The following is a 14,800-nucleotide window of genomic DNA, read 5'->3' as shown; positions in this document are numbered from 1 at the left end:
ATATATATATATACATACATATATATATATATACAATGGAATACTATTCAGCCATAAAGAAGAATAATATTATGGCATTTGCAAATAAATGGATGGAATTGGAGAATATCATGCTAAGTGAAATAAGCCAAACCCCCCAAACCAAAGGCTGAATGTTTTCCCTGATAAGTCGATGATGATACATAATGGGGGTAGGGGCATGGCAGGTGAGAGAAGAATGGAGGACTTAAGATTATGCAAAGGGAAATGAGAATGAGGGGGGTATGAAAAATGGTGGAGTAAGACAGACATCATTACTCTATGTACATGTATGATTACATGAATTGTATGAACCTACATTGTGTACAACCATAGAAATGAAATGCTGGACCCCACTTGTATACAATGAATCAAAATGCAATCTTTAAAAAATAAAAAAAAATAATTAAAAAAAACACAACCAATAACTTAGACTTTACAGACATATATAGAATATTCCATCCATCAATGAGAGAATACACTTTCTTCTTAGCAGCAAGTGGATCCTTCTCTAAAATAAACCATATGTTATGACAGAAAGCTACTCTTAGCAAATACAAAAAGATAGAGATATTATCTTGTATTCTATCAGATCATAATGGAATGAAACTAGAAGTCAATGACAAAATAAAAAACAGAAACTACTCCAACACCTGGAGATTAAGTAATATGCTATTGAATGAAGTATGGATAACAGAAGACATCAGGGAGGAGATAAAAAAATTCTTAGAGGTAAATGAGAACACTGATACAGCATATCAACATCTCTGGGACACTATGAAAGCAGTACCAAGAGAAAAATTCATTGCATGGAGCACATTCAAGAAAAGAATAAAAAATCAACAACTAAATGATCTAACATTACATCTCAAAGCCCTAGAAAAAGAAGAACAGATGAAAACGAAAAGTAGTAGAAGACAGGAAATAATTAAAATCAGAGCTGAAATAAATGAAATTGAAATGAAAGAAAGAATTCAAAATATTGACAAAACAAAATGTTGGTTCTTTGAAAAAGTAAACAAAATAGATAAACCCTTAGCCACACTAACATAGAGGAGAGAGAAAACTCAAATTACTGAAATTCATGATGAAAAAGGAAATACCATGACAGACACCAGTGAAATATATAACATATTTAGAAGCTACTTTGAAAATCTATACTCCAACAAAATAGAAAATATCAAAGTCATTGACAAATTTCTAGAGACCTATGATCCTCCCAAACTGAAGCAGGAGGTCATACGCAATTTAAACAGATCAATATCAAGCAATGAAATATAAGAAACCATCAAAAGCCTACCAACCAAGAAAAGTCCAGGACCAGATGGATTCTCAGCTGAGTTCTACGAAACCTCCAAAGAAGAACTAATTCCAATACTTCTCAAAGTATTCCATGAAATAGAAGAAGGTACCCTTCCAAACTCATTCTATGAAGCTAGTATCACTCTGATACCCAAGGCAGACAAAGACTCATCAAGGAAAGAAAACTTTAGACCAATATCTCTGATGAACATAGATGCAAAAAATCCTTAAGAAAAATGTATTAAAAAGAGAGTGCACCACAATCAAGTGGGGTTCATTCCAGGGATGCAAGGGTTGGTTCAATGTTCAGGAATCAATAAATTTATCACATCAATAGACTTAAGGTTAAGAATCATATGATTATTTCAATAGATGCAGAGAAAGAGTTTTACAAAATATAACACCCCTTCATGCTCAAAACAGTAGAAAAATAGGGATAGTAGGGATAGTAGGAACATACCTCAATGTTGTAAAGGGTATATTCTAAGCCCATGGCCAACATCATTCTTGATGGAGAAAAACTGACAGCATTCCCTCTAAAAAGAGGGATGCCCTCTTTCACCTCTTCTATTCAACATTGTCCTTAAAATACTAGCCAGAGCAATTAGACAGACAAAAGAAAATTAAAGGGGTACAAATAGGAAAAGAAGAACTCAAGTTATCACTATTCACCAACAACATGATTCTATATTTAGAGGATCCAAAAAACTCACCAGAAAACTTCTAGAACTAATAAATGAATTTAGCAATGTAGGAGGATATAAAATCAACATGTGCAAGGGCTGGGGATATAGCTCAGTTGGTAGAGTGCTTGCCTCAGATGCACCAGGCCCTGGGTTCAATCCCCAGCTCCACAAAAAAAAAAAAAAAAAAAAAAAAAAAAAAAGAATAAAATAAAGGTCTATCAACGACTGGAGAAATATTTTAAAAAAATCAACACACATAAATCTAATGCATTTCTCTTCATAAGTGATGATTCCTCTGAAAGAGAAATTAGGAAAACCACTCCATTCACAATAGCTTCAAAAAAAAAAAAAAAAAAAAAAAAAGAAACTTGGGAGTCAATCTAACAAAAGAGATGAAAGACCTCTACAATGAAAACTACAGAAGATTAAAGAAAGAAATTAACAAAAACTTTAGAAGATGGAAAGATCTCCCATGTTCCCATGTTCTTGGATAGACAGAATTAACATTTTCAAAATGGCCATACTTCCAAAGGTGCTATACAGATTTAATGCAATTCTAATTAAAATCACAATGACATTCCTCATGGAAATAGAGAAAGCAATCATGGAATTCATCTGGAAGAACAAAAGACCCAGAATAGCCAAAGAAATCCTGGGTAGGAAGAACGATGCAGGAGGTCTCACAACATCAGACCTTATAGTTTTTGTTACTATAGAACAATAGTAACAAAAACAGCACGGTATTGGCACCAGGAAATACAGGTAGACCAATGGTATAGAACAGAAGACACAGAGACAAACGCACATAAGTACAGTTATCTCATACTAGACAAAGGTGCCAAAAACATATGATTTGCCTCTTCAACAAATGGTGCTGACAAAACTGAATTCCAGTAACCTGAAATTAAACCTCTGTCTCTCACCCTGTATAAAACTCAACTCGAAATGGATCAAGGATCTAGGAATTAGACCTGAGACCCTGCATCAAATAGAAGACAAAGTAGGCCTGAATCTTCATCATGCTGTCTTAGGACCAGACTTCCTTAACAAGACCCCCATAGCACAAGAAATCAAAGCAAGAATCAATAAATGGAATGGACTCAAACTAAAAAGCTTTTTCTCAGCAAAGGAAACAATCAGTAATGTGAAAAGAGAGCCTATGGAGTGGGGGAAAATCTTTTCCACACATACTTCAGAGAGAGCACTAATCTCCAAAATTTATAAAGAACTTAAAAAAATTCACTCTAAAAATACAAAGAACCCAATAGATAAATGTGCTAAGGAACTGGGCACACACTTCACAGAAGATATACAGATGATCAACAAATATATGAAAAAGTGCTCATCACCTCTAGTAATTAGAGAAATGCAAAACAAAATCACCCTTAGATTTCATCTCACTCCAATTAGAATGACTATTATCAAGAACACAAACAATAATAATTGTCGGCATGAATGTGGGGAAAAAAGACACACTCATACATTGCTGGTGGAGTTGCAAATTGATTCAGCCACTCTGGAAAGCAATATGGAGATTCCTCAGAAAACTTGGAATGGACCCACCTTTTGACCCAGCTATCCCACTCCTCAGTTTATACCCACAGGACTCAAAATCAGCATACTACAGTAAAGCAGCCACATCAATATTTATAGTAGCTCAATTCACAATAGCCAAAATATGGAACCAACCTAGATGCACTTCAGTTAATGAATGGATATAGAAACTGTGGTATATATGAATTCAATGGACTACTACTCAGCCACAAAGAAGAATAAAATTATGACATTTGCTGGAAAATGGATGGATTTGGAGAATATCATGCTAAGTGAAATAATCCAAGCCCAAAAACCCAAAAGGAGAATGTTTTCTCTGATAAGTGAATGATGATACATAATGAGGGAGTGGTGGCGGGGGTAAGAAAAGAATAGAGGAACTTTGGATTGTGTAGAGGAAAATGGGATGGGGGTGGGTAGGGGAAGGAATGATAGTGGACTGAGACAGACATCATTACCCTATGTACATGTATGATTACATGAATGGTATGAATCTACATTGTGTACAACCATAGAAACGAAAAGTTGTACCCCATTTGTATACAAAGAATCAAAACGCAGTCTGTAAAAATTTTAAAAGATGGATAAATTGAAACCTTTGTACAGTGTTAATGCAGATATAATATGGTACTATTACCTGCAAAGAATGTGACGGATCCTCAAAAAATAAAAAATGAAACTACATGATACATGAATCATGGATATATATTCAAAGGATTAAATTAATTTAATAGTAGCAATTAAGTACAAGAGTAGTACAAAAAGTGAAATCTGTCATGATACAATGTGAATCTTGATTCTCTGGCTTACGAGCTATGTGACCTTCTATGTACCGCACATTCATCTATGAAATGTAAATGCTCTGATGAATGCTTTCACATCAGACGGTTGTAAAACTGATTGAGAACAATCTATGAGAAGCATATTGCGGGTTTTAACAAATGTAACCAATGTTGGACCTTTTATTTTCCTTTCAGGATGCACTGTATATTATTAATCTGACATTTAGGTATTCTCTGAGGACTTGAAGAAACAAAGACTCTTCAGTCACTAAGCATCTTCTTCATCCTGTATTCGAGAAAACCCCAGAGGCAGGGTGCAGGGATGAACTAGTCTCAGGAGTCACAGTGTTTGACTGCTCAGCAGAGGCAAAGGAAAAATGGCTGTCCCGGGAATAGGGGGAATAATAGAGTATCTAACAGGGAAAGAAGGTTCCCAGGGGGTGGTCTGAAAAGGACAATAGTCACCATGACCCTGCATTGTCATCTTCGACCTCCTGGGCTGTTTTTCTCCTTCTGAAGGTACTGTATAAATTCTCGTTCTATTGGGTATAAGAAATGTTGACTACCAGGCATAGACCATAGAGAAAGTTGAATAGAGAAAACTTCAGGGATGTGGGTAACTGACCTGGGTATTGAAGTTTGGGTTGATGGAGACTCAAGGCCAGTGTTATCCTGGAAAGGAGGATTCAAGTCCTGAACACAACTATAGACCACTGTCCAGGTCTGGAGAGTACTGCCAATACCAAGAGATTCTTTTGGAAATGATGGGAGGATGGAGAAAGCAGGAGAGGGGGCAGGGACACAGGACAACTTTGGTTGAAAGCAAGACAATATGAGGTAAGTCTAAACTTGGGATGGTGGTTTTTCAGGAATCAGGATGAACTATGAGAAAAGCAGTCAAGGATAGGGATAATTGGGAGCTTACTGGGTTGGAGATTAGAGGCACAGGATTATTATAAATAGAAAGGCTCCATTCAAATGAATTATGCATTAGTACTTCAACTTTTAAGAAAATCTTGAGTTATAAACTTCCCATCCTTTAAATAGGAATGCAAACCTCACACAAGCTATGAATTCTTATTGATGTTAAGTGACTTCTCTAAGTTAGTTTTTAGTGATCCTCTGGGTCTTCATGTGAGTGTCTCTGTAAGCTTGAAGGCAGAGGTGAGAGCAGGGCTGGGAATGTGCTTAGGAGAGCTTGGCCAGAGCTTTCTGAAAAGAGAGACCTCAACAACCAGGAAGCATTGTGTCTGAATCTTGACCTGGGTAACAGCTATGCAAGTGTGTTCATATATTTACATTATGATGTTTTATCATGCTGTATACTTTCAGCTTCTTCATCTTAAAGTATGTATGTCATGCTTCAAAGGGTTAACAAAACTAAAAGGGAGCACAGTGATGCTAAAAGAAGTCACTGGATTGGCAACAGATCTTTGATGAAGATCACCGTGATCTTAGCAGTAAGATCTTAGAAAATTTTGAGTGGCAATAGGTTGGGTAAAATAAAAAAATTTAAAAGAGAAAACTGACCAAACAAAATGTCCTGTTATTTAAGGAGAATTAAGACACATGTGAACCTCTTCCAGTGCTGATGAAGATCAAAAGTACACAAAGAAGAAAAAAACAACTCTGAAGATTGTAAAAAGAATGTCCCTGCACATCCTGCACGAGATGGGTTCCTGTTAGAGGGGTGGGCTGGATGCAAAATAAAAGCTAAAAAATTTATAAATCAGAAATAAAGACAAAAGTCAAGAATATTTTTGAAGCAGGGGTGTGACCGATTGAGTCATCCAGAAGGGTCTGTCTTTAACAAAGGAAAGAGACTGCACTTGCTTTATTTATATTGGTACAGACCAAAAGGTACTGGTAGGAGCTTTTTCATGGAAAACAGGTTGTGGGGTGGACATAAGCAAGCCATTTGGCTCTAGTGGGTCACTCCCACATTGGCTGCCTGTATTTGAACTTGAGTGATGAGCTAATGCAGGATAACCACGTGACTCTAGAGTTCTCAGTCAATATCCCACTCTGAGTAACTGAAGCCAGATATTCCTGTTAATGGCTGAAACAATGCTCGGCTCTCATATGAGTCATGGATGGCTTCTTGCAGGAATGTCCACTAGATAGGGCTGGGTAGAGGAAGGATGGGGTAGGGCATAAACTGAAGCTTCCCTCAGAAGAAAGGTGGGTTTACACAGAGCATCCAGGAGGTGGAGGACGTGGGTCAGAGGTGGGTAGAGAAGTAGGCATTCTGAATCCTCTGCTCTTCTCTAGCTGTTCAGGCAGTGATGCTCAGCTCTAAATTTGTGGCATTCATCATGCATACAGCAGTCTTAGGGATATCCAGATATTTTTTCCACTTGTCACCACTATTCTCCTTTAAAAGTTTTCCCCTGTCTTTTGATCTGTCACTGAAAACATCTCACCATGTGGCTATACATAGCACACTTCTCATGACCTGCTCTGTAGATCATTATTTCATTTGATCTCTCCCATCACATAGCATGTATTGTTACTGAGGTTTTTTTGTTGTTTGTTTCAGTAAGGACCATAGTTTGGTAGAGAACTCCTGAAGACTCCCCACAAGGCTTCAGAGGGCATCTGGGTGTGGAATGATTACTGATTAGCCCTCCAGAAGCAAATGGAAGGGGTGAGTGTGCACCAAGTGGTTGAGATGCAGAATCAGAGGAATGTCTCGCTAGTGCCTGGCTCACAGTGAAAAGGTCTAATGAAGCAAGTGGGAATCGAAGCCCAGAATTCCATCAATCTGATCTATCCAACTGTTCAACTCTCCCCTGAAGAGAATTAAAATGGAGTGAGTAGAGAGAGTCAGTATCTAAGGGTAAGGATGTGGCAACTTCTTAACCTGGAAACCCTTCATTAAGGGGAGGTAGAGGAAGTGATAGCTAAAGTCAGGCTAGTCCTGAGTCTTAACAAATAAGCCTCCATCATTGAAGCTTGCCTGGAAACCTAGGAAATAGTTCTTGGATTGTGTATGACTACTGTCAAGTCAACACAATTGGTGTGCTGACTCACTGGGCTCAGGCCTTGAGACATACAGTATTAGGGCAATGAGGGTAGAGATCAAATGAACTTACAATGTCCAGATTCACACTTGAGATACTGAGTCTAGTTCTGGAACTGAGCTACTTGCCCATTTCTCTGGGGAGTGGAATGATCTGAGAGTAATTGGAAAACAGTTGAAGCATCACTTCAGTTTAAATCAAGGATGCTCATAATGCCCACTTCCATTTTATCTTTAATTTCATTTTGTAAAAAGTATGGCAGCCGAGGTGTCAGCCATTCTTACCAAGACTTTGTTAGTAGAGATGGGTTATAAGTAAATGTAAGAGACATTTTCAAAGAACTGATAATTTTTAACATAGTAATCAAGCAAGCAAACAGAAAATCTAAGCTTGAGAACTGTCCTATAAATGAACAGAGAATGAATTCATGCTGATCCTTTTAGGTTTATCCCACCAGGCCATTTTAAATTATATAACATGGAAACACCTGAATGAGGAGATGATATAAGACAAAGGCAGAAATGAATTGAAATTTCCAAGTGTTGGAGCTCAGATCCTGGCTGTGCAGATGGGTAACTCCTTTTTCCTTAACAAAACTGTACAAGTGAAGCAGTAACACTGTTTTTGTAAGTATTCATAGTTATTCACCTGATTATTACTCTATTTACTTAATTCAACTCCTGTAGTCACAGATGGAAAGACCTAGACTTGTATCTTAAATTTATTGCATAATTGCTATTTTATCTTAGATGAAATATCTCTTGTTTTGTTAACTATGATGTATGGATGTTTGTTGTATATTATACTTCACCAATGTCATAGAGTAAAACAAATATATTTTTATACCACTTTCTATATTAACAGGAAAGCAGCCTCACCTGTGATGCTGGGGCCACCCCACAACCACAGCATGGAAACCCCTGCCACCTTCTTCCTTGTGGGCATTCCAGGCTTGCAGTCTTCATATCTTTGGCTGGCTATCTCACTGAGTGCCATGTACACCATAGCCCTGTTGGGAAACAGCCTCATCATGACTGTAATCTGCATGGATTCCACCCTGAGAGAGCCTATGTTTGGCTTCCTGTGCGTTCTGGCTGCGGTGGGCATCGTCATGGCCTCCTCGGTGGTCCCCAAGATGGTGAGCATCTTCTCCTCAGGACACAGCTCCATCAGCTTCAGTGCCTGTTTCACTCAGATGTACTTTGTCCATGCAGCCACAGCCGTGGAGACGGGGCTGCTGCTGGCCATGGCTTTGGACCGCTATGTAGCCATCTGCAAGCCCCTTCACTACAAGAGCATTCTCACACCTAGAGTGATGCTGGGGATGAGTGCGACCATCACCATCAGAGCTGTTATATCCATGACCCCTTTGAGTTGGATGGTTAGTCATCTACCTTTCTGTGGCTCCCATGTGGTTCCTCATTCCTACTGTGAGCACATGGCTGTGGCCAAATTAGCATGTGCTGATCCCATGCCCAGCTGTTTCTACAGTTTGATTAGTTCCTCCATTATTGTGGGTTTTGATGTGACCTTCATTGCTGCCTCCTATATCCTGATTCTCAGGGCAGTGTTTGGTCTTTCCTCCAAGAATGCCCAGTGGAAGGCATTAAGCACATGTGGCTCCCATGTGGGGGTCATGGCCTTGTATTATCTACCTGGGATGGTATCAGTCTATGTATCCTGGCTAGGACAGGACTCAGTCCCTCTGCACACTCAGGTGCTGTTAGCTGACTTGTATTTGGTCTTTCCACCCACCTTGAACCCCCTCATCTATGGCCTGAGGACCAAACAAATACGAGAGAGAATATGGAGTTTGCTTATCTGCCCTTTTCACAATTCCAGTCTTTGCTCATGAACCCATTAACTGTTCTGTCCTTGAGCATTTATGTGAACTGCCTAGTTTTGCAGATCTACCCAGTGAGATTGGTTTGCCAGGCACTATAGAAATTATAAGAAGAAGCTGTGAATAGTATTCTTATCTAAGTTTACAATTTCTAGAAAGGAAATAAATGGAATGATTTACCATTTTTAATGGTTTCATTCAACTCATATCTGAACAAGAAATAAGTTTGAGTAGAGTTCATAGATTTTCAGTTTTTTCTTTTCTCAGTAATGACCCATAGTACTAATACTAATATTCTACGTACCATGGAAACCTTTTTATACAAAAATGTCTATATTTCAAAGCATATTTATACATGCATTGACATAAATATTGAATCACACAAAAATTTATGTATATGTTCATATACATTCATTTGCATATGCATGCCCAATATTTGATTCAAACAGTAGGTATGCATTTTACTCTAATATTTCCATATATATGTATATATATATATATGCACACACATGTTATAAGTGTTTTTGTGTATATTTTCACATGTATATTCATATAAATATTCATATTTGTGGAAATATATGTTCTAACTCTAACCCTAATTCTAAACTGACCCTGTCACTTGGTCCAAATCCTCACATTAACAGTAGCCATGAGAACATTTAATAAAAATCATGTATGTTTACATGAAAATCCATACTTATATTAACATCTACATTAATATATAAAATGACATACATACTCAGATGCACTAATTTGCATATTCATACTCTATGAGTAGGCCAAACTGCAATTATAGAGCAATCACAAAATTCATCTGAATATGTAAAAAAAAAATACTTGTACACATTTTTGTATATATTTTCACACAAAAATTCATATAAGTGTATATGTATGTTCTAACTCTAACACTAACCCTAATGCCAGCCCTAAACTTTGGATAAATATTCATATTTACATATAGATATATGTTTTAACCCTAACCCTAATCCTAACCCTACCCTCTCCCTTGGTCCAAATCCTAACACAGTAGCCATGAAACCATTTATATTAAAAATCATATATATCTGTATAAATATTCATAGTAATATTAACATCTACATTTACAGTTTTAAAATTTTTCCTGCCCCTTTATTTATTTATTTACAAATTTTTGTTGAGCATTTACTATGTGCCTATATTCTATAAATGAAAATAGTGAATTAAAAAACACTGACATATAAAATGACATACATGTTCATATACACTCATTTGCATATTCACACTCTATAAGTAGGCCAAACCATAACTATTCAATGATCACAAAATATATCCATATTTGAAAACAAATAATTGTACATGTTTTCACATATATTTCCACACAAAATTCATATATATGGACATGTATATTCTATTTCTAAAACTAACACTTGCATCACCCCTCAACTTAGTACTTAGCCTGAAAAAACTCCTACCATGGAAGCCTTTTTATACAAAAATGCAAATATTTCAATGTATATTTATACATGCCTTAAGAAATATTTATATAGTCACACATCAAATTACATATGTTTATATACACTTATTTGCACATGTATGCTCTATATTTTATCCAAAACATAGTATGCACTTAAATCTAATATATCCTTATACAGATATACATGTTATAAATGTTTTCAGGTCTATTTTCATGTGTTTGCATATAAATATTCATATCTATGGATATATGTGTTCTAACCCAACCCTAACCCTAATCCAACTCTGTCACTAGGTCCAAATCCTAACACTAACAGTAGCCATGAGACCCTATTTATTAAAAATCATATGTTTATATGAATATTAATACTAAACTATTAACTTCTACATGTACATTTTGACATATATGATGACACATATATTCTATACACTCATTTGCATATTCATTCCCTGTGGGAGGCTTTCCATGTCCTGCGTGGATGAGGGGAAGGGTTTGTCAGACAATGACAGTGCCGGTGATCAATTAAATACTAATAAACTTATCTATTCAATAAACATAAGAGCCAATACTCTTTTGAAATGGAGGGGTATGATGGATCAGGCCATACCAGATCTAACTTCCAACAAGATGGGGAAGCCCCACCTTCACCTTTATTTATAGTCCCCACAGGTAAAGGAACCAAGATGGAAGGGGCTTCTTCTGTAAAGAACAGAATGGGGTGGAGTTAAGGAAGCCATTTGCTTAGAGAATTATCATATCTTGAGGGGTGAGCCACTCTGTACAGGGCCACTTACTCCTTGGCTGTCTGAAACAGTCTCCTATGACTGCCAGTTCCTGGGAGTCAGAGCTCTGGATTCCATGGCTCTGCCAAACCTGATTCTGCTAAACATGGGTGGCTCCCCGCAATACCCTATGACTAGACCAAACCATACCTATATGTGAATAATGAAATTCATCCATATACAAAAACAAATACTTATGCATGTTTTTGTACATATTTTCACATATATTTTCTCACAGAAATTCATATATGTGGATATGGTTGTTCTAGCACTAACCCTAACCCTAACACTAGCCCTAAACATAGTCATAAGCCTGAAACAACTGATACAATGGAAGCTATTTTTAGCCTTTTTAAAGTGAAATGGTTCCTATTTGGTGATCAATATATTAATCATAAAACTGTTGAAAACAAGAATTGATGCAAGTTGGTGCATTATCAAATTTAATTTGTAGAGGATGGCCCAGTGCTGTAAAAGCAGTTAAACAGTGGGAAATGACTTGCTGAGTAGTTTTACTTGGCCAGGAAAATTAGCAAAAGTCACCTGTTTAGCATGTGAAGATTTCCAAAGTCAATGTTGTTGTTGAACTAGAAAAGGCACCACAGTGCAAAAAAGCTCAGCTCTCACCAATAGTATGATTTAATTTTTGTCTTTAATAATAAACTGAGCAATGAGATTATGAAATGAGGTCAACAATATAAGTTAGTCTTCCATCTTGTTTGTCCTATATAGGTGATGGCCTTATTATCTTAAATTATCTGAGGTTGTTATATTAAAACTTATACTTATGTAAGGCATTAACAAACAACAATTATAAAGTTTGTAAGAAAAATACAAAATAAAATTAATGAGAGTAAAAACATATTTAGTTTGTACAATAGCTATGAACCAAGGATCATAATTTTTGTAATCTTAAATCTTTCCTTGGCTATATATTATACTTTGTTTATTTTAAGATTCCAGTGAGCCTTATAACAATAATCTACCTTTTGAACTTAATTTTAAATGAACTTGAGTGGTTAGCTTGACATGGAATAAGATGAGAGGCAGTGTCTTAACTCAGGTAAGAAGGCACTTGAAAAATCTAAGGGTGTTTTATTTTTGAAACTAATCTTTTATTTTTTATCAAATATTATTTTATAAAGTTTCTATATATTATTTTTTGTTTATATGAACCAGTTAACATAATTTAACATTACATCTGAAACATGCATCAAACAAGAGAGCTTTTAACCCCCTTTTATGGGAAAGTTGCAAAATGTTTTTATATCCCATATTGCCAAACTTTAGATAAGCCAGGCTGTCTTTATTGTCTTTAAAATATGTATTTAAGTTTGCATCTCAGTGTACAGAGTAACACAAAATTTTACAACTTATGACAGATTTTTAAGTGATGTAAATAGATTTCGAACTAATTTGTTACTTTAATATATACAAGTCTGTAAGAGACCACCATTACAGAGAAATTTAATTTGGAGAGCACCAACTTAGTGAAATGTTCTTTTAAATCTTATACTTTAAAGACTTGTATACTTGGGAGATAAGAATACATTTAGTATATAAAGAAGCCAGTAATAGCATCACAATTACACTGATGTTTTTATATTAACCAAATTTAGTTTTTAAAGAAAAAATTGAATCCGGAATGTTATACTTTAAATATATTTAAAATATCAGTTGTTCAACCAGAATTGCACAAGTCTTAATTCCTTTAAGACAAGTTTCTCTAAATAATAAAACTTAACAGACACAAAAATTTACTTTGTTGGAATGAGAGTAGGTTAATGTTTTAAGAGATCCTATTACTTTAACACAGAGAGGGTTAAACTTTTGTTTTATATCAGTACATTAGTATTTGGCTTGTGTTTGGGGAAAGAGTCAACTTTTCTTTCCTCCTTCAGCCTTTATTTAGGAAGCCCAGGTAGCTGCTGTACTGTAGCAGAGGTCTGTAAAAAAAATTCGTTTCTCTCATCTATTTTTGTAAAGAGGTTCCATGCCAGAAACTTGGCACAAGGCCAGTTTCATGGATTAGGAACTTTTCATTTTTTAAAGAGGAAAATGCCTTAAATAATATTAGGTGATTTTGTTACTTATATATAACCAAATCGATTACATACAAACTTTTTGAAGTTTATCCTCCACAAACCTTTTGTAATTTACTTAGTTAAAAGGTTTTACTTTACAAGACAAAAAATGTTTTTAAGCAAAAACATTATTTTACTTTTTATATTAAAATATATTCCCACGCCTAAAACCTTATCTCTTCCTTAGTACTGACCTCTTCCAAATTTATATTTTGAAACAATCCCTATGATATTTTTGAATTTAGACAAATTGTTTCACTTTAATAAGATGAATTATTGTTTTTTTTAATAGTACCAGACCAAAACTTCTTAGACTTTTTGCATGTAAATTACACCAGACAGAATCTTAACTCCCAGCAACTCTGTTTTTAGTGAAGACGCAGAGACAAAGCAATCTTAAAGCTTTTTTAGTAACTGATTTATAGAAACACATCTAATATTTAAATGTATTTCCTTATGGAAGTTTAGTAGTTGATATTTTAGTACTTTAACTTTGTAAGTTAATTAGATTTTTAAACAACATAGTTATGAAAATTATTACCATTTGTGTTAAATCTAATTTACTTATTTTTAATTGGAAAAATCAAGATATCAAACAAATATAATTAACAGTATTAACAATCTCTTTCTTATTGAAGAAAATTGTTAGAAGCAATGGATATTACATTTTAGACATTTTATAGAAACTAATACTTTATTATTGGTTTAAATGTAACAGTGGTCCACTTTACCTTTTGAATATAGCTGTTGCTGTTTAATTTAAAAGAGATTTTTTCCCCTCTTCTCTCTCTCTCTCCAACACTAACCTGGGGGCAGGGAACACAATCACCTTGAGTTATCTGTCTGCACAGGAAGGAGAAGTCATCCAAAGAACTAGGAAGTGTCTATCTCCCAAAGTAACAAGTGAATTTCAACACGCCATCAAGGTGTATCTAGGACCCCCTGCCAGGGCACACCTGTAATGTAGCCTTTGAATAGCTTTTAAAGAGACTTTTAAAGAAGCTCTGTTTTCCCTGATGGGCAGAATCACAGTCTCTGGGACAGAAGTTCCCTGTTTCTCCTTTGCTAGTAAGGCGATAAAACTTCTTTTTCCTTTTTCTTGAAACTCTGTCCTCATTATTAAATTGACACTGGGAACAAGGACAGAGCTATCAATAACATGACCACCTAGAAAAACTTGTGAGTTAGCAATTTTAAAGACTTTGTAATTTTTATCTGTTTACCCAATTTAAACTGAACTTCTTTTTAAGTCATGTAAATTAAAAAAATACTT

General features: G+C 35.6%; 1 protein-coding gene across 1 annotated transcript; it reads left to right on the top strand.

Annotated features, from left to right (window-relative positions):
• Positions 1 to 5,174: 5,174 nt before the first annotated feature.
• On the top strand, positions 5,175 to 9,220 carry LOC306639876 (olfactory receptor 52I2-like; the record flags this gene model as incomplete). The annotated part of the gene is made up of 2 exons (XM_079103566.1): positions 5,175 to 5,179; positions 8,230 to 9,220. 2 exons carry the CDS (start codon positions 5,175 to 5,177, stop codon positions 9,218 to 9,220), a joined length of 996 nt encoding a protein of 331 aa, XP_078959692.1.
• Between the last annotated feature and the right edge of the window lie 5,580 nt (positions 9,221 to 14,800).

The sequence above is a fragment of the Sciurus vulgaris genome (assembly GCF_902686455.1).
Source record: "Sciurus vulgaris genome assembly, chromosome: 11".
Classification (NCBI taxonomy): Eukaryota; Metazoa; Chordata; class Mammalia; order Rodentia; family Sciuridae; genus Sciurus; species Sciurus vulgaris.
Note: the sequence above shows the minus strand (reverse complement) of the source record. Positions and strands in the feature narration are given on the sequence as shown.